Source organism: Natator depressus, chromosome 3 (genome assembly GCF_965152275.1).
Source record: "Natator depressus isolate rNatDep1 chromosome 3, rNatDep2.hap1, whole genome shotgun sequence".
Taxonomy (NCBI): Eukaryota; Metazoa; Chordata; order Testudines; family Cheloniidae; genus Natator; species Natator depressus.
In genome coordinates, this window is record NC_134236.1 from 146,639,412 (window position 1) to 146,667,086 (window position 27,675).

General features: G+C 43.7%; 1 protein-coding gene across 2 annotated transcripts in view; it reads left to right on the forward strand.

Moving 5' to 3' along the window:
- VIT (vitrin) overlaps window positions 1–21,566 on the forward strand; it is an 82,675-nt gene extending 61,109 nt beyond the window's left edge. For both annotated transcript variants that reach the window (XM_074948993.1, XM_074948994.1), the window contains 6 exons: window positions 4,594–4,656; window positions 5,881–6,028; window positions 7,052–7,155; window positions 7,908–8,134; window positions 17,046–17,559; window positions 18,376–21,566. In XM_074948993.1, the coding sequence (XP_074805094.1) occupies window positions 4,594–4,656; window positions 5,881–6,028; window positions 7,052–7,155; window positions 7,908–8,134; window positions 17,046–17,559; window positions 18,376–18,554 (1,235 nt within the window). In that variant the 3' untranslated portion in view covers window positions 18,555–21,566. The remainder of the gene's footprint in view (window positions 1–4,593; window positions 4,657–5,880; window positions 6,029–7,051; window positions 7,156–7,907; window positions 8,135–17,045; window positions 17,560–18,375) is intronic.
- Window positions 21,567–27,675: the final 6,109 nt, after the last annotated feature.

Sequence of the window (27,675 nt, forward strand, 5' to 3'; positions counted from 1 at the left end):
TTATATGGGAAATCTCTCTTTTTAATAAAGAGGTTTATGAACAGCACCTGTGGGAAAACACTGTAAAACGTGCGGCATAACACAGGGCTCAGTTTGCTCTTCTGTAACATTGCATTGTCCCTCACAGTTCCTATTTAAAAATCGCACAACTGTATGCAAAATCAGCTCAGAAATGCAGCAGCCAGGGCTCTCTGCAAGAGGACCAAGCAACTACAGGGAATTCCTGTACCGACTAGAATTGGCGCGAGTGGAGTATATCGCTTTGATAGCTGTTTCTTTTAGAACCTGACCTTTCTAAGGCCTGCCAGTATTTCTCCCTCTTTGGGCTGGTGGTGCGCTTGCTGCAGCTGTGGTTAGTCAGACTGAGCTAAGGCAGGAAGCAGGTCACACTACGGGTTTTGTGTTAACGAATATGTTCCTGTTATTAAGTTATCTTGGTCTACTGTGTGTTGAGTGTCTCCCTGATTCAACAAAAGCATTTTCCTCTCCGTTTGCTGTCCTCTAGTTCATGGATTCTAAAGTCTGGTGTGGGAGGGCTGGTCAGAGACCATATTAACAACACACACTGGAGAGAAGCCCCAACTGAAAGGGACAGTGCCAGTCACAGTACAGCACATGAACAAAAAGCTGGGCATGGCCCTCCTTGTCTCACAAGGCTCTTCTAGGTCAAGGCTACTTTGGTGAGGCCTTTCTGGTGCAAGGTCAGGCTAGGGGTGGAGGGTATATGTTTCAGGAAGGATTTTTGTCTGAGAGATGGTCCCGTCAAAAGGGGGGGAGTAGAGCTGCAGCTGTAGAAGAGCGTCACCCCACCCCACCCCCCAAAAAAGTTTGTAAGGTACCCTGTGTGCCTGTAGTGGGACCATTGCAACAAGGGTGCAAGTGAAGATAGCACCTGAGAGCTGTCCTAACCTGTGCTAGGAGTTTAGCCAGCTCCTGGAAGCCCCAGAACAGGGGAGATGCAAGCCTCGTGCCCTCTGTCCCTGTGTTGGTACTTTCTGCTCTAACAGTGTAGAAAAGGCCCTGTTGCAATAGGAGAGGACCTAGGGCGGAATCCAACTAATTCAGTCACAACCTCTTCTACAGCTCCCAAGAAACGTATATTGTAGCAGCACCCGTGCCACCCTTCAAATCAAATGAATACTGTGTGTGCTCCCATGTGCCTGTCCCGCTCCGCTGTGCAGAGCCACACCCTGCATCCAGCTGCATTTGGGGAGGCTAGTATAACGGCTGGCTCTGGCAGGGGGAAATGGCTCTGCTTCCCACTATGCTAGGGCAGGCCCCTCCACAGGATCATAAGGGAAGAGGGAATGAGCTTCGTGCCTTTTCCCCCATTTTGCTCATATGTGGAGCCAACAGCAGACTGGTAATTTTAGTTCATATCTTGGAAGCTGCCTTCTTAACTGGGAGTTGGATTTAAAACTGAGAGACGTTTCCCCAGTTAAGACGAATGATGATGATTATTTCTATTAACAATAGTTCTTTGTAACGTGATAGCATGGAAAGGCCCGAGCCAGGGGGTCAGGACCCCACTGTGCTAGGCACTGGGTGCAGAACAGAATGACAAGATGGTTCCTGCCCCAAAGATATGTCCATGTTTATGTGGATGCAAGTGCTTGGAGTGTATTAAGAGCTAGTACTTTGTGAAGATTAGTTATCAGTAGGGTTACCATATCTGAACATTCAAAAAAGAGGACACTTCCCATCCCTTCCCCAAAGTCCCAGTCCCAACTCCACCCACTCCCTGCCCCATTGGACCCCTTCCCCAAATCCCCACCCTGGCTCCGCCTCCTACCCTGAGCGCCCCGCATTCCCTCTCTGCCCCCCTCCCTCCCAGCCGCGTGAAACAGCTGTTTCGTGGCGCAAGCGCTGGGAGCTGGGGGAAAAAGTGGGCACTCTCTCGAGTGATCAACATTCCCTTTCTTTCTTGAATGATCAACATTCATTCTCTTTCTTGAATGATCAACTCTTTTTTGGAGAAAAATAATAATGGCAAAATCCCGGATGTTTTTAGATATTTAAAAATTCCTCCCAGATGGCGATTTAAGAACCAAAAAAGCCCAACATGTCTGGGAAAATACGGACATATGGTAACCCTAGTTATCAGAATACCATGGCACCGGGAATTGGTCTGTAACTAGGGAGCGCTGTTGGCTTCTCCTCTTCCTCTTGGCTTGGGTGTATCTTCCCTGATGATCTGATCATTGGTATCTGCAGGGTAAAAAAAAATTGGAAATAGTCATGTGTTACTGACTTTTTAGTCTTCTCCCCATCAGTTTTAGATGCTCCAGGAATTCAAAGCATCAGTTTTAGATGCTTCAGGAATTCAAAGCTTGCCAGTTCCCTTCAGAGCTCAGAGGTAGCTTCCTCTGATATTCTTGGTTATCCGTTCTCTTTACGTACGTTCATACTGACACCAATTAATGTGTTGTTGGCTGGCAGCTTTATGGGAAAGAGGAATCCGGAGGCACTTTATAATTTCTAAACTTTTGTCTGTAATTAAGACACACTTTTAATGCTACCCTCTTGCTGGTTTCCTTTTGAAGTCTGCAGTATTTCCTCCATTTGCCTGCTGATGAAGATTTGTGGGGGTTCTCCTACTACTTGTTTCAGTGATAGACAAGTATAATCACCGGTTCACTGTCTCTTAAGGAAACAAAACAATTATCCTCCTACATAGGTAGGTTTTTTTCCTTTATTTGCAGTATTGTCCCTGCTGATCTTCCCATATCTTGTCCTATTCATGTGAGAAGAAATAGCTTCTTACACTTAGGCAGAAGTGAGTTGCTTTAACTTAGGAAAAAATGGCCAGACATTAAAATCATGAACTGAAGTCAGGTTGAACTCTTTTAATCATCCTTATGCTGCTTCTACAATACTCCGTGATCCAATGCTACCTCTCCCAGGCCACATCTACTTGAGTTTGTCTTATGAAGGGATAAACAGACATTCAGGCTTCTGCTTTTCAAATTCCACATTTTGGCCCTGGGAATCTTTCCATTGACTTCAATGGGGTTTGGATCAGACCTTACTTTGTTTTCTCTCTTCCCCCAAAAGAAGAACCTAACTCTCATAGAAAAGACCTCCTTAATGACTTGCTTCACTTACCTGGATATAATGTGTTAGGATGCTCACTGTCCTTGCTCCTATCTCCGTATAGGAAAACAGGACATGAGGGGCCTGACTCTGCACTGCCTTGAAACCTTATGTAGTCATTTACACCAGTGCAAAGGACATGTAAGCTGCTAGTAAGGCAGAATGGTGCTCCCACTTTATATTCATTTTAAACAGGGGTAAATGAAGGTGCAAGGCAGTGGAGAATCAACTCTCAATTCCTCACATTATTTCCCTTCCCTTCTAATATCCAGTCAGTATAGTAACCCTTCCTTTGATTGCTGTGGTTTTCAGCAAAGAGAAGAGACAGTGAAATATACAGATTTGAATGAAAAATTTGAATTAATCTTTGCAACAAATTTGAGAGCTGTAGTAAGGACCACCTTCTGAGAGAGATTCCAGAAGTGTTCGTTTCATGAACAGATCACCTGTTTAATTCATTTCACTGAGGTTGTTACTATCAGAAAAGCCAAATTTAATACCTCTAGCAAACAACACAAAATAGAACTGTGCTCAGGAGAGGAACTCAGAAAAGTCTGCACCACCAGATTTGGCTGCTGGATAGTAAACCTTTTAAATGAGCCACTGCTCTGAACCATCTGGAGGTACCAGGATAGGATACAAAATGATAACCCTTTCTCCAGTCTTTTTGCCATATATGTTTGTCAGATTTTAGGAGCAAATTTAGCCTTTGAGTGAATGTGTAAAAAAAATTGGAAATAGCCATATGTTACTGACTTTTTAGTCTTCTCCTCATCGGTTTTAGACATGGAATATATCCGGCACCCTGGTTTAATAGTTCTCCTCTGATTAGAAGATTTCAGGATGAGTAGATGGACATCTCCATTAAGCAAAAGAACTAAGACCTAGTGCAGGGGTTCCAAAACTTGGTTCACGGCTTGTTGGGGGTAAGCCCCGGCAGGCCGTGAGACGCTTTGTTTACCTGAGAGTCTGCAGGTACGGCCGCTCGCAGCTCCCAGCGGCCGCGGTTCACAGTTTCCGGCCAATGGGAGCTGTGGGAAGCGATGGACTGGCTCATGCTGCTTCCTGCAGCTCCCATTGGCCAGGACCAGCGAACCGCGGCCACTGGGAGCTGCAAGCGGCCATACCTGCGGTCGCTCAGGTAAACAAAGCGTCTCGTGGCCCACTAGGGCCTTACCCTGAACAAGTTTGGGAACCCTTGACCTAGTGTAAGGTCAATGTGAAGCAGTTATAATAATCTGATCCCAATCCTTTCCTTTTCTAATCAGTAACAGGAGTGGAGGCAAGCAACATGTCCCTGTGTCCCAGGGATGCAGTGTTTTACATGTCACCTGACCAAAATAACAAGAGGCAGCACAAATCTCTTTCAGACCCGTCTTCTTAGTCATATGTGGAACAAGATGCATCTCTTCACTCCTTGCCTTCTTCCTATAAGTGAGGGCAGACTCCGAACAGTTTCTTGCACATTTAGTGTCTAAACTTTTCTTTTTATTTCTCCAGGCGTCAGTTCAAAGGAAGAATTGAATCCGAAACCTTTGGAGCCAGTTTCCCAGGGAAATCCAAGTATGTAAATCAGAATTAATTGTATGATTAAGTCATAATGATCTTTTGCTGTTATGTGAATCGGACTTTTAAGAATATAGTCAAGAAATTAACTAAACATTAGCTATTAGGGAAAAACACATTTTTGGAACATATATTCCTTTACAATAGACTAACCTAGACAGCCTTAAAAGTTTCTGTTTAGCCATGTCTCTCATCTGCTGTAAATAATAATTTTTTCTACCTTAAGGAAAAAAATAGCAACAGACTCTTAACTTACTCAAAGCAAAGGGTACATCTACAGTGCCTGCTTCCCAGGATGGGTAGACAGACACGTGTAAGCTCTGCTTGAGCTAGCATCTAAAATAGCAGTGTCGTTGAGTAGCAGCTCAGGCAGCAGCTTGGACTAGCCACCTGAGTATAAACCCTCCCGGACCCCCATGGTACATACTTGGGCGGCTAGCCTGAGCCATGGCCTGTGCTACCTCTGGCTACACTGTGGTTTTCAGCTTGCTCACTCAAGAAGAGCTAGCCTGCGCCTGTCTACCTGAGCTGGGAAGCATGTGTGAGATGTTGGCTGGTTAAAATATTACACGGAGGGTCATGTGAATTCTACAGTCCAAGGGCCATGGCTTTGCAATATGCCATCGGACACAGAATTTGGATCCTGCCAGGGGGAAGCTTGCTAACTATGCCCTGTATTTGCTGTGCCTGGAATGAGACCTAGGCAAGTGGGCACTGATAACAGGAGCACTCCCTTCATCTGGGATAACTGACTGAGCAGGCCTGGCTCCTGGAATTGGGGCTGTACTGGCTTGGCAGCAGATCTAATGGAGGGAGGAGGGAATCACTCAGAAAATGGGCCCAGCAGCAAAGGGAGAGAGACCTACTAGGTACGGCTGGAGCCAGAATTTCAGGGTCTTAGCAGATTGAATGGATTTCCCTGTATCTGGTGAGTAGGATTAATGATCAAGGTTGTATACCATGACTGTTATAGTTATTGGGTCCAATACAGACATAACTGAGTGAAATTCTCTGGCCCACGTTATAGAAGGGGTCAGACTAGATGATATAATGATCCTTTGAAAATGAATAGGAATAAGAATTTTCTGCTGTGGTCACACAGTGGGATAGGTTGTCAGATATAACTTTGATGCCTTGATTTCTCGTCAGAGGAAAATCAAATCTAAGAAACAACACCACCACCCTTCACATTTATTCTCTCATTATTATTTCCTGTCTCAGACTGCAAAGTTGATTTGTCCTTCTTGATTGACGGGAGCTGGAGCATCGGTAAACGCCGTTTTCAGATCCAAAAACACTTCCTCAGTGATGTGGCTCAAGCTCTTGATGTTGGCATAGCTGGTCCTCTCATGGGCATTGTTCAATATGGGTAAGAGTATCTCCCCGTAATGTCTGGCTCTGCCTCAGGCTGTACAGGGTCCCTACTGCACTGTTCCCAACTCTTTTTGGAGTGATCGCTTTTTATTTTTAACATCACATCTCTTCTAAATGAGAGAAACTATCTAAAATTCAACTTAAGGAATAACATTTGGGATATTATGAGACTGAATAAAAAGGTCTATGGGAAAAATCTACTTGGTTATTTTCAAAGACTGAACATAGACAAAAGTAAACAAGATGCTGGAGGTCAGACTAGATGATCATAATGGTCCCTTCTAGCCTTAAATGTCTTTATTCTTTTTCCTGCTAACTAATAACAAAGTGATAAAAACCACTGAAATAAATGAGGGGGTTTTCTTAAGCAGGAAGTAGCCTTGTAAACTAATGAGACTAGTAGAAAATAGGCGTTGAAGTTCAATTTATAATACCAATAGCAGCACAGTGCTAAAAGGTGAAACAAAATTACACACCAAGCTTTTTTTTTTTTAAAATACGTGTTGTAAAGTTATCTAAAAATAGCTTTCAAACGAGCGAAGCCCTGTAATTCATATAACTAAGACTCTCTGTTACACCATTACCACATGCAAGCTAGTAGCCTCTACTACAGTGGTTTTCAACCTTCTTCCATTGGCTGACCCCTAAAAACTTTTGAATGGAGGTGAGGACCCATTAGACATAGTCCGTGGACCACAGGTTGAAAACCACGGCTCTGCTAAATGAATTCAGAGATGTCCACTGCCGTAGAAATGTTTAAGATTCCATTGGTATGTCTTCACGAATGCCTGTTACTTTATCATTTGTGTTTTACAGGCATACCTATATGTTTACATAGGAAACAGCAGAGACTTCCTTTTAAGGGTCTCCTCTGTTATTATGTAATGAACTGCCTTACGTGATGAGTCTTCCTCTTCCTTCCCCATGGAGCATTACTAAAGCGATTATAAATGGAACCATGCTACATGTGAAACAAAAACTGATGGCTGCTTTTCTTTTTTTCTTATTTACATGTTAGTGATGACCCTTCTACAGAATTTAACCTCAAAACTCATGCAAACTCCCGGGATGTGAAAAATGCCATTGAGAAAATTCCACAGAAAGGAGGACGTTCCAATGTTGGTATGTGGCATGGGGTAGCATATCTGCAGCTCCTAGCCCGAGGAAGACCGGGGATGTAGGATCCTAGATCTAGTGGGCAAATAAGCTCCTTGCAGCACCATGGAACCAGCCTTGTCAGCTGATGACCTCATGCTCAGGAGCATGCTTCAGGCACCCTCTGATGCGTATATTGCCATCAGACTAGCAAGGGTATTAGAACTTCTCTGCCCCCTCCATTGGACTGATTTGGGGAGAAAGGAGCTAGCAAAGACCTTTTAATAACTTATGTGCATTAGTTGGTGAGATTTTGAGCCCACCTTATGTAAAAGATATTTTTTTAATTATATTTTTTAAATTCTAGTTCCCACCCCTCTTGCCTTGGTTTGGTTTTCAGGAAAGTTTAGAGTTGTGGGGTGTCACTCTTCTCCTTCAACCTCATCAGCAGCTCCCCTGGCACATCTGAGCCTTGGTGCTCTCTTTGCTCATCAGCGCTAATAAGGAGGAGCAGAGAAAGGGTGAAGTTCACCCCTCTGTTAGAACCAGGATAGGGCATATACTTGGACCATTGCAGGTGGTTCCCCTTCGTGTTTGTGTAGCCATGTCAAGTTGCCTCTACTCTGTCTTTGCTAATGCACCCCTTCCCAGTGCTCTAGGACTGGAATTTGACCCCTAGGTCAGTGAGTAACACTATCTCAGAGTTCAGTGTTGCCATGTCTAAAGAGACTGGTTACTGTAAACAGGATACATCCGCCTCCTATTCACTTCTCTTACAGGGAAAGCACTTTCATTTGTTAACAAAAACTTCTTTTTGGATACCAATGGAAACCGAGGTGGAGCACCCAATGTGGCCATAGTGCTGGTGGACGGATGGCCCACCGATAAGGTGGAGGAGGCCTCCAGACTGGCGAGAGAATCTGGAATCAACATTTTCTTTGTCACCATTGAAGGAGCTGATGAAAATGAAAAACAGAATGTTATTGAACCCAACTTTGTGGACAAGGTACTGAGGAATGGGGTACATGAAACTAGATCTGGGTTTACAGTGTAAAGCCTGGAGCTAGGCCTGATTGTTACTAAGGTTTTCAGGGTGTTTGGATCTCAGTTTGATTTGAGCCCATCTTGTATGATGTTGCTCTCCTCTTCTCCCTCCCCCTTTTTTTTCCTTCTTATGGTTATGGCTTCCCTATAAGAACTGCCATAGGATCTAACATTTGAATGTTGAATAGCAATGGGCAGCAATGCTCTTGTCATGGATTCATAATTCTATTTATTTGTCTCAGGTTTGAGTAGGGTTACCATATTTGAACATTCAAAAAAGGGAAGGGGGTGCTCGTGCCCCCCCCCAACTTCACCTCCTCCCTGTCCCATTGGACCCCTTCCCCAAATCCCAGCCCCACCTCCACCCCATAGCGTGCCACGTTCCTCCTCCTCCCCCCTCCCTCCCAACCTTGCGAAACAACTGTTTCGCGGTGCAAGCGCTGGGAGCTAGGGGGAAAAGGTGGGCACTCTCTCAAGTGATCAAAATTCACTTTCTTTCTCGAATGATCAACTCTTCTTTGGGGAAAAATAATAATGGCAAAATCCCAGACATTTTTAGATATTTAAAAATTCCTCCAGGACGGCAATTTAAGAACCAAGAAGCCAGACATGTGCGGGAAAATACGGAAAAAATACGAAAAGCCTAGGTTTGAGGCTTGCTATATTACATTCTGCCTATACCAGAAAAGGATTACTGAAATGAAGAACCAGTAACATTTTTATTGGCTAAGGAATAGAGGGGAAAACTTCCTTGCAGTGAGATCTATTAAACTATGAAATAGTCTCCCAAGGGAAGTGGTGAAAACCATAGCATTTGGGACTTGTAAAGCTAGGCTGGACAAAGTGTTAGAAAACAGTCTGCGAGCCACAATTCTGCGCTGGCAGGCAAATGTGGACAGATAACCAAACACTGTAGGTCTTTTCCATTTCTAATCCCATTTTTCTATATTCCATGAATGAGCTGAGCTACAAACAAATACCATTTTTAAGGCTGGAATTAAGGCTGTATAAAGCTTTTGTTTATATCCCTGCACTACAAAAATACCAGACCACAAAAATAAATAGCCTGCAAAAATACCTTCCCTTGAAATCACAGCATTTCTAATACCATCCTTCCCCACTTGAATTCTCATATGATTATTATCTTGAACAGCTACAGTAGAAACTAGTGTTGTATATATTAAAGCATGGCTGTTGGCTCTTTTAATGAAGTAATTTCTGTTGTTGTTAGGATTTGTATGTGTTATGACGTTAAAACCACATTCTGTTTCCAGTTACAAAATGCAGGTGTAAATCCGGAGTAATTCCACTGAAGCTAATGGAGTTACTCTGAGTTTACACTCGTGTAACTAACTCAAAAGTTTTTATTTGTACCTATACTGTGATTCTCCCATTCTACAAAGTCTGAGAAGCCCTTGAGTCCCATGCTAGTACTAAGGTCATAAACAACTCCCGTTTCCACATCCAAGAAAAGGCACAATAGCCCAAAGTTAGTAAAAACAGACAACTTAAAAATGTGATTTTGAGAGGTGTTGCTGAACAGATACAATTATTTGAAATGATATTAATAAATTAGGTGACACCCACAATTTTTGATCCATTGACCATCCACTTCCCAGGCTAGAAACACATCAGTGGCTTAGTGAAAAGACTTCTAGCATCAATAAATCTGTCCAAGCCATGCTCCTAGAGCATTCATCAGAAAGCAACACTTTTGACCCCTGTACTAGTTAATATTTCCATTAACAGCTGTTAATGAATCCTTGCAGAAGACTAAACCCTTGGGTATTATGAAAATACATATTTCTAAATTTTAAATGTCACTGAGTACAGCAGCCAATGGACATGCATAACAGGCATTCCTCAACCCTTTTGTAGATGTTATGAAGACATTTTTCTTAAACGCTACCTTCAGCATGCTTCCCATATGAAGTAATAACTATAACTCAAACTTTAGTGCCTAGGCTGCTAGGCCTGGGGCTTGGAAGAGCTCAGTTCATTTCCCTGTTCCCCCACAGACTTCCGGGGCAACCTTGTAGAAGGCCTTGTCTACACTGGCAAGTTTCTGCACAGTAAAGCAGCTTTCTGCGGTGTAACTCCCGAGGTGCACGCACTGCCACGCCACTGGGTGCGCAGAAACTGTGCAGTTGCAGCGCTGTAAAAAACACACCTTGACAAGAGGCGTAGAGCTTTCTGCGCCGGGGCTACAGCGCCACGGTGCCAGTGTAGGCTCCCTGGTCGAGTACAGTGCTGTGATTGGCCTCCGGGAGGTGTCTCACAATGCCTGTCCTCACCTCTCTGGTCATCGGTTTGACCTCTACTGCCCTGCCCTGCCCTGAGGTGACCAACTGTCAGCCCCACCCCATAAATTCCTTGGGAATATTGAAAGTAAGTCCCCTTCCTGTTTGCGCGCTGATGCGTGCAGTGGTCTCAGCGCATCTCTCCAGGTGACCATGCCTGCTCCACGCACCAGGCGATCCCCGGCTTGGAGCAATGCCGAGCTGCTGGACCTCATCAGCATTTGGGGAGAGGAGGCTGTCCAGGCCCAGCTGCGCTCCAGCCATAGGAATTATGATACCTAGAGACAGATTTCATGATGCATGACAGAAAGGGGCCATCACCGGGACACACTGCAGTGCGGGAGCTGCGGAACGCCCACCACACGGCGCGGGAGGCAAACTGCCGCTCTGGTGCTGCGCCCACGAGTGGCCGGTTCTACAAAGAGCTGGATGCCATATGCAGTGGCGACTCCAGCACCACTGGGAAGACCACTGTGGATACTTCGGTAGCTCGCGTGCCAGTCGAGAGCGGACCGAGCAGGAGGAGGAAATCTTGGACAAGGATGTGGAGGGGGAGGGGGACCCAGAGGCAGAGGATGACTCTGAGGTCAGAGATGCATGCAGCCTGGAGCTATTTTCTACCCCGGGGGAGCCTAGCCAGTCACAGCTGTCAGATCTTGGCAAAGCGCAATCAGTAGAGGAGGACCCTTGTAAGTGACTTTGATTTTGGGAATCACTGAAGCAAGCTGTTGGGGGGGGGGGGGGGGGAGAAGGCCGGCTTGTGTCCAGTGAGGAGCTGCCAAAATCTTAACTGGTTCCCTCCTCACCGCACGAGGGGGTCGTTGCCCACCCCTGACCCCGGCACGCTTAGGGGAGGAGGCGGAGGCAGAGAGGGGGGCTGCCGGTGGGTGCTCTGCACCCACCAAATTTTCCCCTTGGTTGCTCATCCGAATGTTCTGCAGCCACTGCTCATTGTCCCAGACGTGCATGACGATGCGATCCCACCACTCAGTGCTGGTTTCCCCAAGCCCAAAAGCAGCGTTTCACTGTGGTCAGTGGTCAGCACCTCGTGAATGCACCCATGGAGTCGGCGCCACTTTTGACCGGTTAAATTTAGAAGCCCTTTTAGAACCGGTTGTCCCTCGCTGAACAACCAGTTCTAACATGGCTTCTAAATTTAACAACTGATTCTAGCGAACCGGTGGGAACCGGCTCCAGCTCACCACTGCTTGCGTTTGTATGTTGCACGTACCACCACATGCCTAGGCCAAGCGGTAGAACAGGGTGTTGACTCCCTCACTTCACAGGAATCTGCCTCAGAGCTCCAGGAAACTCTCAGGGAGATACTGGGCAATCCCCGGCCACAGGTTCTTTGGCAGAGCTGCTTTGTTTCTTGCCCCATTAAGGGTAACTTTCCCGCGCCCCTGTGCCGTCACTGGGGACAGGAAGTACTATTTCTGCACATGGGCAGAAGCTGCAGTCTTGGAGAAGACCCTCCCTTGATTCCATGCTCACCCTTAGCAGTGAGATATCTTCCATAATGAACACAGCCTGTGGAAAATGTGGGGACAGTAATGATTATAAGGCCCTTCCCCCCCCACACACAGTGCTGGCTCTCCCCCAGAGCCACGTGCCCCATGTACAGTATGGTCCTGAAACATTGATTTCCCCTGCCCCTACAGTTACTCACCATTTTGGGGGCCCTGTGCCTCATGTGTGCTTGCCTGGGGTCAGCTAGTTAGTTATAGATATGTGAATAGTGGCTGTGGTTTAAATCAGTGGGCTGTGTGTTGCAGACAATACTGGTTCTGTAAAATGTTGCATTTTGGCTTCACGGATATGACCTTGGGAGCCCAGCCTCTCTCTTTGTCATTGCCGGCTGAAAGGCTGCGCAGAATTACGAAGTGGCCCCGAAGAAATAAAGAGGACTTTCTGCGTGACGTCACGATGCACTCCGCGGCCGAAAAACAAGAATTGAAGGAGTGGCAGGACAGTGAGAAGAGGGACCTAAAGGAGAATGCGGTGCAGCAGAACGAAGCCAAACCGCGGCTCTTAAATGTTATGGAGCACCAAGCGGACACACTCCAGACGCTGCTAGCACTGCAAACGGAGCAACTACGAGCCTCAGTGGTCCAGCCCTGAGTGAAGCTTTCACCCTTCCTTTCTCAAATATTATGGAGAGTACATGACACGGCTATCAGCATGGAATAGTGTCATTGGACAGGTCCAGCCTCCCATACAGGCAGCAACAGCAGGCCTTTAAACATCCAAAAGCACACAAGTCATTCTGCACTTGCTCAGCCTGTTGTTGAACTGCTCCTTGCTCCAATCAAGGTTCCCTGTATATGGCTTCATAAGCCACAGCATTAAGGGGTCGGCAGGGTCTCCCAGGATCACAATGAGCATTTTGACATCCCCTACCAGACTTCTGGTCTGGGAAGGAAGTCCCTGCATGTAGCTTCCTCAACAGGCCACTGTTCCGAAAGATGCATGCGTCATGCACCTTTCTGGACCAGCCTGTGTTAATGTCCATGAAACGCCCACAGTGATCCACAAACGCCTGGAGAACCATTGAGAAATACCCCTTGCCATTAATGTACTCGGTGGCTAGGTGGTCTGGTGCCAAAATTGGAATATGTGGGCCATCTATCGCACCTCTGCAGTTAGGGAATCCCATTTGTGCAAAGTCATCCACAATGTCATGCACATTGCCCAGAGTCACGGTCTTTCAGAGCAGGATGCGATTAATGGCCCTGCACACTTCCATCAACACAAGTCCAACGGTCGACTTTCCCACTCTGAACTGGTTAGTGACCAAGCCGTAGCAGTCTGGAGTAGCCAGCTTCCACAGTGCAATCGCCACGTGCTTCTCCAATGGCAGAGCAGCTCTCATTCTCGTGTCCTTGCGCCACAGGGCTGGGGCGAGCTCATCACACAGTCCCAAGAATGTGGCTTTCCTCATCCGAATGTTCTGCAGCCACTGCTCATTGTCCCAGATGTGCATCACAATGTGATCCCACCACTCAGTGCTCGTTTCCCCAAGCCCAAAAGCAGCGTTCCACTATGGTCAGCACCTCCATGAATGCCACAAGCAATCTTGTGTCATAGCTACTACGCGTGGCGAGATCAATGTCACACTCCTCTTGCCTTTGTAGTTTAAAGAATAACTCCACGGCCGCTCATGACGTGTTTGTCAGAGCGAGCAGCATATTGGTCAATAGTGCGGGATCCATTCCTGCAGACCGAAGAGGCAGGGCGCGCAGTACACAAACCGTTGAAAGATGGCGCCAAATGCAGACGGAAGCACAGGGATTGCTGGGATCCGAAGCAATGCATCACGGGGCATTGGGACAGGACCCAGGATGCCCCGTGACCCCCTCCGCCTTCCCACAACTCTTATTGGAAGAAGAGAAAGAGGTGCTCTGTGGGATAGCTACCCAGAGTGCACTGCTCCTAATAATGCTGCAAGTGCCAAAAGTGTGAACATGCTATTGCGCAGGCAGCTGACAGTGTGAACACACAACAGCGGTTTCCCTTCAGCACTCTCTGAGTGGCACTGAAACTCTGCCAGTGTAGACATACCCTTAGACTCTCTGGCCTGGATCCACAAATGGACTTAAGCATTACAATGCCCAGCATCACAATGCCTAGCTTTTAGGCACCTAGAAAATCACTGGACTAACAATGGGATCCACAATTCCTGATTTAGGTGCTGACTCTCTTTATACAATGAATGGGGAGAGACAGACACCTCAGGATGGGATCAGCAACAGCCAGCAAGCTATGCAGGGAGTAGCCTAAACTAGCCAATGGGAGATATCACTGGGAGGGGGGGGTGTCCTAAGCCCCTCTCCTCTTACAGAGTTAGGTACCTATGTTCAGGCTGCATGCAAAACATAATTCTGTGCCTTAGTCCCCATTGGTAACATGGAAATACTACTACTTGTCTACACCACAGGTGCATTGTGAGGATAGATAAGTACATGAGATTGTGGGATGCTCACACGTAGTACAGTAATAAGAGCCATATAGGTTCCTGAGAGAGACAGAAATAGTAGTTCTGTTTAAAATCTACTCCCTTCCTGCAAACAGCTGGAATATTAAGTCTCCAGGACTGTATCTACCTAGGTCTGTCAGGAAAGCCCACACATCCTTGAGGAAACATCATCCCATTCCTGTGGTGCTATTTGGTTCTTATAAAAGTCATTGCACCTGGGTACCACAGAGACTGATAGATGCTTGGTGCAACCTAAAAATACCTACCTATACTGAACACACCTGGAGCTCAGCCTGCTTTTGTGAGATTTCTTCAACAGAACAAAATAAAAGCCACAAACGTCTAAATGAGAAATCATAACACATGGGCACATACTAATTATTCAGCTAATCAGGATAGGTATGTTGTCTCCATTGCTTTGTTATAAATAGATGAAACTTCTGGTTATGCTTGGAATAAGAGTGAATCCCTACAATCTACCCTATGGTGGTCTAGTCTTAAACCATTTCAGATAGGCAGCCAATACTCATGTCAATTTAAAAAGTACTGCAGGGCCAATTGGCATGAAGCTGTGACATGAGGTGTGATATGCTAGATCAGCCAGGGTTCAGGAAGCAGGGTGGAAGTTAGAAATATTTTCAGAAAGCAACTTGTTCTCTGAGCCACCCCGCAAGATGATTTTGTGCACTTTCCACTGTCACTGTGCCATGAAATACATTTCCTTAATGGCATTAGCTGGGCTGTCTCCAGGATGCATTTCATTGGCTTATAGTCTTGTTTTCATTTATTTTTTAAAAGGGCAAAACTACAGTGAGGCTCTGTGACCCTGCCAGAGCCGGCATGGAAGATAGAGAGCGGAGGGCCCAAACAGGAAGGCAAAGCTGGCAAAACAAACATCATTCTGGGATGTATTAGCAGAAGTGTTGTAAGCAAGACACAAGAAGTAATTCTTCCACTCTACTCTGCACTGATTAGGCCTCAACTGGAGTATTGTGTCCAGTTCTGGGCGCCACATTTCAGGAAAGATGTGGACAAATTGGAGAAAGTCCAGAGAAGAGCAACAAAAATGATTAAAGGTCTAGAAAACATGACCTACGAAAAATGTGGGTTTGTTTAGGCTGGAGAAGAGAAGACTGAGTGGGGACCTGATAATAGTTTTCAAGTACATAAAAGGTTGTTACAAGGAGGAGGGAAAAAAAGTGTTCTCCTTAACCTCTGAGTCTAGGACAAAAAGCAAGAGGTGCAAGGGCGGTTAAATTGCAGCAAGGGCAGTTTAAGTTGGACATTAGGAAAAACTTCCCAACTGTCAGGGTGATTAAGCACTGGAATAAATTGCCTAGGGAGTTTGTGGAATCTCTGTCCTTGGAAATTTTTAAGACCAGGTTAGACAAAAACCTGTCAGGAATGGTCTACATAATACTTCGTCCTGCCATGAGTTCAGGGGACTGGACTAGATGACCTTTCGAGATGGCTGCCAGTCCTATGATTCTATGACTTTATCTTGTGGCTGTATGTGGTAGCATCAGAACATAAAAAGAGCAGCAAGGTAGAAAAAAATAAACATGGTGAGGCTATGACGTGAAGCCTAAACCGATGTGTACAGAACTAACTTAGAGCTGTTGTGAGATAGATTTGCTGACACCAAATGTACCGGGGAGGACACTACTACAGAAACAGTTGAACCCTCTTTTCAGGTAGACGATGAAGAGCAGACACACAATCTGGCTCATCAAATGACCTCAACAAGTTAGTTGGAACATTAACATCTTAAAGATTTTACATTTAAAACAATTCTGAATCTACCTCTCCTACCTACAACATACTCTACATTCCAGCCTCCTCTCTCCCTGCCCCCAGCCAGCCAGCAATCCATTCCCTCACCACAAGTTCCCAACTCCTTTTGTTAGGTCTGGAAGAGCTTCCCCCCACCTGCTCCCTATGCGCATTCAGAGTCATAACTGCTTAAGTTACTGACTAAGCTGTAAAAATGTAAGAAATTTTGCTTCCACTGCACTGGGGAGCCAACACAACCATGGCAGATTCTCCTTTAGTTTATGCATCACCAACGTTTGTCTGTTGCCACATTTCTGTTTCATGATCCTGATTTCTCATTGGGATGGCATGAGCCAGAAAGAACCCAGCTTGACTCTCAGGTACCATGTCGAATTTGCAGGACTGACAGGTGGACAAAACCTCATCTTTTTACTTTTAACTGTGATCTGGAGCCATTGCCAGTCAAACAAGGAACTCCAAAAGAAGGCCACTTTATACAGAGTATAACTCTGAACTAAATGAAGATATATGAAAGTGAATTTGTAGTTTTGACACTTGGCCTAACTCTGAAATAACCTGTGTACAAAACCAAATTCAGAGGGTGGTGGAATTTCATATTGAATTGTTTTGACAGTTTACACTGACAGCTCCATCGCATATTTTATAAATGCCGGGGCAGGATATCCAGTGCTTTAGTTGAACACACTTTATATGAGATATAGATTTTTCTCAGAAAGGCAGCAGAATTTGGTTGTGTAATTAAATGAAATCCACATTATGCCCAATAAGTGCCTTTTTACTTTTGTATTTGCATCTCTTTGCAGGCTGTATGCAGAACAAATGGCTTCTATTCCATTAACGTGCCAAGCTGGTTCAACCTACGCAAGGTAGTCCAGACCTTGGTGAAACGGGTCTGTGACACCGCTCGGCTGGCTTGCAGCAAGACGTGTCTAAATTCAGCGGACATTGGCTTTGTAATTGATGGTTCCAGCAGCGTTGGCACTGGCAATTTCCGCACTGTCCTCCAATTTGTAGCCAACATAAGCAAAGAATTTGAGATTTCAGACACCGACACCCGTATTGGAGCTGTGCAGTACACCTATGAGCAGAGGCTGGAGTTTGGATTTGACAAACACAGCACTAAGCAAGATGTTCTGAATGCTATTAAGCGAATCAACTACTGGAGTGGAGGGACCAGCACTGGAGCAGCCATCAACTATGCCTCTGAACAGCTCTTCAGCAAATCCAAACCCAACAAGAGGAAGATAATGGTTCTCATTACAGATGGCAGGTCTTATGATGATGTCCGAGTGCCAGCCATGACAGCTCATCAAAATGGTAAACTACTGCTATCTTCTGCTGCGGTGGCCCACTCCACCTATATACAGTAGCTTAACATGTATGGAGCTAAGGCAGTTAGAGTGGTCCTTGCACTATGGCAGTAGATGGACTTTTGGGCAGCTCACCATCCTAAGCTATAGCCTTGTTAGAGCTAATCAAGATGAAGGTGGGTGAGTAAACGGATGGGAAGCCCGTAAGAAAATAGTGTAGTCAGATTTGTCAGACAGGATGTATCTCACACGTTGCAGTGCTCAATGGGTTTCTGTAGGCCTACAGATACAAGAAGTGTGTGTATGAAGCTCACTTTTGCTTTCAGTGTAGGATGTTCAAACACATTCTGTGCCAGGCTTTCAGGCAACAGCCTACTACTGTCTGACACCTTTCTGCCGTTGGCAAGACCTATTCTTCAGGGCTGACACTGCCCTTCACACCTCAGCCTGTATAAGTGGTTCAGTTCTTGTTGGACGCTCACATAGAGGCCGTAAAATAAGCGGCAATGGGACATGGAGAATTTTCCTGGCACAGAAGAAACATAGGTCTGATGTATGTGAGTCTATGCAGCTCCTTTCAGAGACCCCAGTGTAGGCATTGTATTGAGGGTGGGAGGGACATTAACTGTAACACTCAGTTTCAGAGTGCTGAACATAAGAGCAGCCCATTGGCTGCACCTTCTATAATGTCTCTCAGAAGCCACAGCCCAGAGTCTGGTCCCTTCATTTTATGCCCTGAACATCACATTTATTGTGGGAGCAGGTTTTGTAAAATTAATTTCAAAACACACCTGGCCATTTTAAACGCTGGTTGTCTTTTCAGGGGTCATAGCTTATTCTGTTGGAATTGCATGGGCAGCCCAGGATGAACTGGAAGCCATTGCAACAGACCCGGATAAAGAGCATTCCTTCTTCGTGGATGAATTTGACCACCTCTACAGATTCGTTCCTAAGATCATCCAGAACGTTTGTACAGAGTTTAATTCACAGCCCCGGAACTGATGAAAGTAGGCAAAGCATTATACTAACGCTGGGTCACTGGGTGTCATGCAGGAGATACACAAAATGCTATACAAGTAATGCCAGCTATGAGTCCAAGAAATACTAGAAGAGTTATTCTCTGGCATTTTTCAGTTAACAAAGCTGATTTCAGCTCTATTCCCTATGCATGATAAAGCTCTGTGTAGACAGGCATTTTTATTTTACCTTTTTTTCCGGCTTCAAAACTCTGACTTGGTTGGATAGACAAAGACAGTTATAACCCTTGAAAAGATAAATCAAGTGACTCAGCTTTGTAGATTGAAAATTTGTTTCCAGAAGAGAGGTTTGAAAAGGTTTTTCAATGTAGATCCCAGGGACATTTTCATTTGGCCTTTGGGTATTGCAGAAGCTCTCTTTAAAGACTTTCTCTATCACAGTGCTTCTCAAACTGTGGTCTGTGGAACACTGCCGGTTAGAGACCAAGCTGTGTCTATCAGAGTGGTGAAGCATCTCTGTCTTCTAGCAGTGATGCTTCCTGCTAGTTGTTGTCCAGACCAGGACTCTCAGGGTTTCCAGAGATGCTTTCCAACAAAATCCAGAACACCTTTTTTTTAAACCTTGGACAGCTGTTTTATGTCTCTCTGACAGGTTTTCATTTGGTATAATTTCAAGCTGATAGATACTAACAGGAGAAAGAGCCAAACTGCAAAGTGACCTGGATAGATTAGAGCAGTGGGGTCTGCAGGCATTTACTGAACTTAATAAAGTTCTGCACCTATGGAGAGGAAGCAGCTGATGTACATACAAAATTGGGAACATGGAATCCAGAATCCCCACCCATTGCATTAGAGGGAGTTTATTTAGAATCTTTTCCTCTTAACGTTGTCCTATTGTCAGTGTCCAAGCACGATAGTTACTGCAAGAAGGGTCTGGGCTCAGGGAGGAGATACCATTGGAAGGGCCTCCGTCTTAAGTGGTACACAATATGAAAAAAGTTTGAGAACCACTGCGTTATCACCAAACCATTCCTCTTTTAGGTTTCACCCTGAAGTATGGATGGAGATCAATAGCATGAAGAGAAAAGTTTGTTCTAGAGTTGTTTTGTTAAGGATTTAAGAGAAACACAGTCTGACTGTATTATTGGGTATTATACATTGGCAAAAGCAGGACTTCCCAATGGTAGAGACACACACTGTAGATGAAGTATTTGGGGTTGGTTTTGTGTCTGTTGGTTCACAGAGTATGCTTGTCAATTGGTCAATTGTGCTTGACCAAGCCAATTATACTATTATGATGCTGCCTTCTTAAATGAGGAACTAATCTTCAGCAAATGGTGCCAGAAGTGATATATTACTGAAGTCTTGAAAGACTTGGGCTTTAGTTGGTGTCAGCTGGCATCTATTTTTTTCACCCACTAAAACTTGATAATATATGTTCATTGTTTATCACAGTTCATGGAGGGAAAGGGGAGAAGAGTTAAATATTACTTGAGAGAAACAAGACTGTTCATGAACGTCCCTGGATATTGGAATTTGTAGTCCACAATGCCCGGGGGGGCGGGAGGAAAGGGTAAGAAATTAATGATGAAATATTAAATGAGTTTTTGTGGCTCAATTCTCATAGCTACTACACTTTGAATAAATAACAGGATCTGAATGCAAACATGTCATTCAAATTAATTACTACTCAAAAACATCATTAGAAATACAATCCTTCCAACCCTAATTAGCCAAAAGAAATCATTTAATCAGAGACAGAGGTGAAGGGAACTGTGCCAATCTGGAGCGATTGCCTGTAGGCATGCATTACTTCACAATACAGATACCCTGAGATAGAATTAGTAGAACAAGGAGATTATCAAGTTATTGCATTGATGAGGTTTTGCAGCCTTCCATCAGCAAAACACACACACTTCAAAGACACTTTGTACCCTCACTGGCCCGAATTCTGACACCATTCATAAACCCTGAGTAGACCAGTTTTGCGCAGGGGGTCTAACATGGGAATATGAAGTTAGGAGCAATAAGGGCAAATTTGCATGCGTTAGGACATATTTTCATTTCTTTGAACATTTTAGTCTTAAAAAATAGCAAACTTGATAAGCATTTACCATGGTGGTTTTCAAATGCTCTTCACTTATGTGTAAAAGTTCAGTGACCATCCTCCATATCAAGCATGCAAGATTATTTTTCAAAAGGCAACAAGGTAAACCACTTAAAAAAACCCAAACCATAAACTTATTGAACAACTGTTTTGTATGGTGACTGAATGTCACGAGAATTTCATTGCCTAAGTCTTTGAAGTGATCCTTAAATTGTCAGATTCCCCAAAAGTGATTTTTGTTTTTGTTTTTAAATGTCTCATTTTAAGTATCTTTTTCATAAACACTGTAAATTAAAAGATAAGGGCTTATTCTACAGTTGTGGAATTACCACTGATATCAATGGGAATCCAGTGCATAGAAGAAGTGTAGATATATCCTGTTATACATTAAAAAACATTTACCTTGGACAGCAACCAAAGTACAGGTCATCTGCTGAAAAGCCCCTGCAAAGAACGTTTTGTTTAAACATGGGATAGTAAGTTATCTGTAAACAGTCTCATAAAAAGTTTTTTTTCTTGTATATTTGTTTGTGAAGAAAGCAGAGTTCCTTTTGTAACACGTCTGAGCTACTTTAAGAGCTTTTCATAATACAAGTTGCTAAACCTTTTGCAATAAAAAACATAAAAGGTGTATGCAGTACAGCTTGCATATGGAAGACAATATTTTAAAAACTGTACATCCAAATATTGTTACTGCATTTTAGTTTTTAAAATGCAAATAGGGGTTTCCTAAAAATAGAGACACCATCAAGGTCAGCAAGACCTAAGGTGTTAAAATAAAAAGGTTTCTGTGCTTTTATGTTGAACATACCTGGCTGAATTACTGCAAATCTTGCAAAGATCCATGGAAGGGGAAGTCAACTCCAAGCAGTGTAAACTAGCAGAATTTGATACGCTGCACCCGAGATGGAGGTTGATGTCAGGACAGAGGGAACAAGGGGTGAAACATGTCTCACATAGCGCCTGAGGATCTTTAGGACACATCAGTGTGAAAGCTGTGGACCTCCGAGACCTGAATGGTGTGGAAACCCCCATGGTTTCCAAGTGGGTGGCTATGACACATTTGACTCCATTGCTGCAATGAAACCGCGTATGGCTAAAAGCTAAGTGTTACTAGATAAACTAGACACCCATGTAGAGCTGGGATAAGAGCCTCAGGGCCAGTTGTCAAAGATATTTAGGTATCTAACTCCCATTAAGTCACCTAACTACCTTTAAAAATCTAGCCCTTAGTCTCTCAGCTCCAAAAGCACAGGATCTGTCATTTGATCTGAAGGAAAACTCCCTTAGCTGATAGCAGCAGCTCCTTATCCTTTTGTGAGCTAGCCACTAGAGATCATAACTCATACATGTAACCAGTACCTTAGTGATATATATGCTTTCTGCAGCCTTGCTGACTGGGCTCACTGAGTACACAGTAGCAACTAATGGTGGGCTTAGCAGCATTAGGTGCCACAGCAGCTAGACAGACGATCTCCCAGAACATAAAGAAATCACCTGGGAATAGCTTGGTCCCAATAGATGTGTTTACTAATTACATGCACACACGCAAGGCCTCACTATAGCATACATCTGGTCTGCCTGACTGCCGGTGGCTTCTACCACCATGGTGAGTGCCACTGAAAAGCTCACCAACTTTTTAAAGGGATACTACCCTGTTCCTATGGACGGCACAGGGGGACCTGCTGCTCCCCCTTCCCATGACACCAGCCACACTCACCTAATACCTCACGTCCCCCACCAGGACTTGCCACAGCAAATACTTGATATGAAACCAAGATGACCTTAATAAGAGGGATCGGGTAGATTCAAGCCCTCTTATCAGAATACAATCCCAGTGTGTGCTTCAGGTGGAGGGGGGTCTGTGCAAGACTAGAAGGAGCGGTGTGCGTGTACTATGGGCACAGTTGGCTCTGGGCAGAAGTGGTTCTGTGCCTGGGGCCCATGAGAGTGACGTCCCATACAGCTCAAAGCATGTGGAACAGACTGCGTCACTGCCCCACAAAATACCACTTCCTTTCGATTCCTGTAGCGTGCAGCCTGGGTGGAGAAGCCACTGCTGGGCCAGAAGTGCAGATTCCTTACTGCCTCCCTTGGACTTTGTGGGGAGGGAAATGATGGTGGATCCACCACTGCCTTCCACATGGACCAGGAAGTGGGGTTGGAGATATTGGATGGGCCGGGACTCCCCGCTACCCCTTTGGCCAGTGGCCCACTGCCCTGCAGTGACCACTTGGGTGACTGGCTGGAATGGGGAGGAGACCCCGTATTGCTGTTGCTCTGTGGGGATTCAGCTACCAAGGCTGGTGGTAAGCTTTCAGATGGGGGCCTTCGTATTCCCTATTCACTGCTTTCATATTTGGGAAAAGATCCTCACGATTGCTGCTCCTGTAAGAGATGGGCAGACCCATTTTCCCTTCTCCATGCTCATTGCAGCTCTTGCATTGTATGAAATATTGGAGTAATACATTCCCAGTGATTAGGGAAGCTTTTGGAAGTAGCTAGCCCAATAGGGGCCATGAGAAAGTCCTTTCTTCATGTCACTAAAGCATGGATCACCATAGCCAGGTCCACATCCAGAGTCTCCTGCCCAGCCTAAGTGGAAAGAAAGCATTCCTCATTACTGCTGCTATCCGAGCACCCAAAATAGTGGGGAGGGGAAGGGGGAGGACTTCCAGGCTGTGCACCACCGTAAGCCATAAAATGGACACTCTCTCTCTCTCAAGAGCAAGATCACGGTAACTGCTAGCTCCTTAAACAACTTCCCTCTGCCTATTAGCATCAGTTCTCTCATTTCTGGACAGAACTTGAGCCAGCTATTTTTCATTCAGGTTCTTAAATGTACCAGGCAGTGGGACAGCAGCAGTACAAAACTGTCTATGCTTGATGAGTCATCTACATGGCTGATGGCATTATTTATAGCCCATAAAGTCTCATTCTCCCCATGTAGCTGTACCTACTTGTTAAACAGAACAAGTGACAGGACCGAGCCTTGGGGGACATTACAGATTTAGCAATGTCCCAGCCACATTGTTTACAACTAGCTCTTAGTCATACTGAAGGGGCAGGGTAGGTGGGTATGCTCTTCCTGCTTCTACAGCAGTTCATCCCTCTTTCTGGGGTCTACTAAACGTTGCCTAGATTAACTTTTAATCCTGCAATTATTAAAAAGACAGATAATTTTTGTTCCATACTTTTAAAATTTCCATTGTATACACATACTTACTACCAACCTTAACATTAATGACATTTTTTGTTCTCATGGCCAATAAGACTATGCACCTACTACAACCATTAATAAGGGATATAAACCCTTATGCTTCAGTTCATAACGCTCTGACAGTTTGTAGTTGGCTTTGGAAGAAACTTTCCCATGTAGGCAGGTTACTGCTAAATTGTACATAAGAGCATTTTACACTTTCCACTGAAACATCAGATACTGGCCATTGCTGGAGACAGGATAGGGACTAGACACACCTTTGTTCCATTCTAGCAATTCCTGTTTTCCTACAGTGGAGGGGATTGGGAAAAGTGACAATTCTCCCAGCCACTGAAAGGAGGCTCGGGCTCTTCTCTATCCTACTCTGAACTCAGAGGAAACAGGATGCATTTGCTAACAAGTTTTTCTGTTCAATTACATACAGAGTTTTATACCATCCTCTTCACTGAGCATCTGCCAGTAGTGCATTAAGCAACATGACTGACCTCTGTCCTGTGTGATTCATTCTCTATCATCCTCTCCACAGGGGGAGAATTGTGTGTACACGTTTTTAAAATGTACATGTTACTGTCTATGTTAGAGAAAGTAAGGTTGAAGCACATTGTCTTACTCCCAAGATCACTGCATCACTCTGTAATAATCAACCCCCAACACAAAGGCATTTACTCTGTTGGAATAATGTGTCTCTAACTCCCAGTGAAGACACTAAGCGCTGTGTGCATTCAGATTGCATAAGTGGTACGGTGCCACTGATGTCAAGATGGCATAGTCAAACAACAGCACATGGAAATGTAGACCAAGTACAAAGAATGGAAAGGGAGATAATATTTGGCCCAGGAATAGAAGAACTGCTTTTGTAAAGGTCAAATTTAAAAGGAAAATTCAGATGATACTAACATGGCCCACAATGGAATGTGCTAATATACATCTGTAGGGCTCTTTTGGGGTGTCCTCACACTCTATATGCTTATATATTTCTTATGAGGCAAAAATATGGACACTACAAAATGTTGAAAAATAGTATTTATTAGCACCCAATTTACATGTACAAGTATATGGTACAAATAACATTTACTTGCTGCTGCAACATTAAATAAAGCTGCTCTTAAAAACCATTGCTTATTTCTGGAAGTCCATGTGATTTTGCTCAGGCCAGAATGTGGGTACAGTATACAGATATCCCACTTCACTACTGCCATATCAATATAAATACCTACATGATTACCTCAATGTTATCTCATTTTAAATTGCACATCAATATAAGCAGATCTATATAATTTTAATGACATACTTGGCTTATCAGACAAGCAAACATAACTTTAAACACAATTGACCCAATATGTTCCACAACCAATAGTTTCATTGCAGTTCATAAAAACAGAAAAATCAGAGAGCTCCTATTGAGATGTCCCAAAATACACAAATAGGTTTTAAACGACTGCCCTGTGACTTTTCAAATTTTGCAGTTTTGTATGTATGTCTAGGATTCTGAAAATGAATTCTGAAGCTCTGACACAATAATAAAATGCTTTCATTCTAATACAAAAAACTTCTGGTCTGTTTGATGGTAAAAGCATCTCAAATTTTGTAGGAATTAACACAAGCAGTTAGATTTTCCCCAATGAATGCAAAATCCTTTTGAAATTATAGAACATTTGCAATTTATGGATTCTTATTATTGGGAGAACTAGTTACTTTGCAAATTTAAAAAATGGATATATCACTTTTAAAATAATTAATTCACTGTGTACAAAAGAGTAGCATATACCACCAAATCAGCATGGTTATAACTTTTACATAATCTCATACTAAACCATAGACACAAATTGACAAGCCAACAGAATTACTCAACAAATAGATATTTTCCATCTGAGCCACCATTTCACAAAGCACCTGCAGTCTGATACTGTTACACCAAAGTAGTCATTCAGGACACTCACAAGTGCGCAACATAAGAACCCCAAAGTAACATGCATGCTCAATCTTTCTCCTTGTTAACTGTTTTCAAGGATGTGTTTCAAGGATGTGTTTCCCACATTACTCTTGCACCCTTTCACTTCAACTTTCATACGAGCTACACAAAGTACAGACTTAGGAATGTGACAGCTATAGTCACTAATATTTTGTAGTCACCACCTGTAATCTGGGTTGCCAACCCTCCAGGATTGACCTGGAGTCTCCAGAAATTAAAAATTAATCTTGAATGAAAGATTATGTCATGTGAGCAAACTTCCAGGAATATGTTCAGCCAAAATTGGCAACCCTATCTATATTTTAAAAGGGGCATTACCAGATAGCTTTGGTCCCAAATATAGTTTTTGTTTTAGAAAAAAATGAAGTACAGGAATCAAAACAAGAAACAAACTGCATTAATAGTGAAACATATTTAAAATTACTTCAGTTTTAACTATGCGTAGTATTAGTTCCAGAGGCAAAGAAATTTCTTTGAAAGACTGTTTTAACTTGAGTGCCTCTTTAAGAAACCAATTGAAGATATTCATGCAAAATACACTGCAAGCAGTGCTGAACATGAATATCCATGTTAAGAAGTTATTATACCTATAATTAAGAGAAAATATTACACTGAATAATAGTTTTATCATCCTGTATTCTTCTACAAGTTGCTGAGATGCATGATTTAAGGAAACCACTGCATGTAGTACAAGACTCCCGGTCAATCCACTCAGGCTCCAAAGCTACAAAATGTTACTTGTTAACATACTCTTTTTGTATTTTCAAAAGTAAATTGCTCCAGATTGCTAATGCTGAAGCGATATCCCTGAAATCTGTTTATGTTTGTTGTAAATGCTTGACTGAGATGAAATAACGTAATTTTGGGAGCTCTACATTTGAAAAAACAAACTACATGTAAAGACCACAATTTCAATGAAAGATAGAATATAAAAATAAATTCTTAAAGGAAAAATGTCAGCCTGAAGTCCATCATTTATCCCTTATACAATATTTTTGGCTGCTTTTAGTAAGTAAGCCACAAAAGTAATGAATCTATTTGGTTTGGCAAGAAATTATCCCTTCCCTTTAGAAAAGTACAAATCCAGCTGTGTAATTCTTTTTTTAACCTTTCAGCTTAAGACTCTGGTGCTAGGACCAAGGATTTCTCAGACTCTGAGCAAGTAATTTTGGGAACCTGCAATTCAAGGTGAATGAATACAAACAAACAGGACTTTTAGGCCTTGTCAGCACAGGGCTTCGAACAGTTTAAAATACATGCTTAAGCATGGGGTAAACATGGTTGTGGTCTTACTGTGTCATAACAAAGCTTGGCAGTGTAGACAGCGTCAAATTGGTTTAAAAAATATCACACTAGCTCCAGTAGAGACCTGCATTAAAGCATATTTTTTAATCTAGCTACAGTATGGATTGGTTTGTCCATGGCGACAAAGTATCTTTACTGAAAATAAGCGAGATTAAAACCAGGTGTGTGATGTAAAATCTTTTACTGGACCGACTTCTGTGGGTGAAAGAAAGAAGCATTCAAGCTACCACAAGCACTTCATCAGGATCTGAAGAAAAAGTAGAAAAGAAAAAAATGTCTCTTTCACCCACAGATGTTGGTCCAGTAAAAGATATTACCTCGCCCCTTTGTCTATCCTGGGACCAACACGACTACAACAACACTGCAAACACCAGATTAGAACCCTCATTGCACCGTTCAAAGGGATTTATACTGAGAACAGAATCTTAAAGTAAGGTCTTACATTGTACAGTACTTCTCAGGCTTCAAACAGACTTTAAGCAACAAAATTAAGTCAGCAGGTAGGATAAAAAAAATAATAAGAAAATTCACTGGAATCAGAA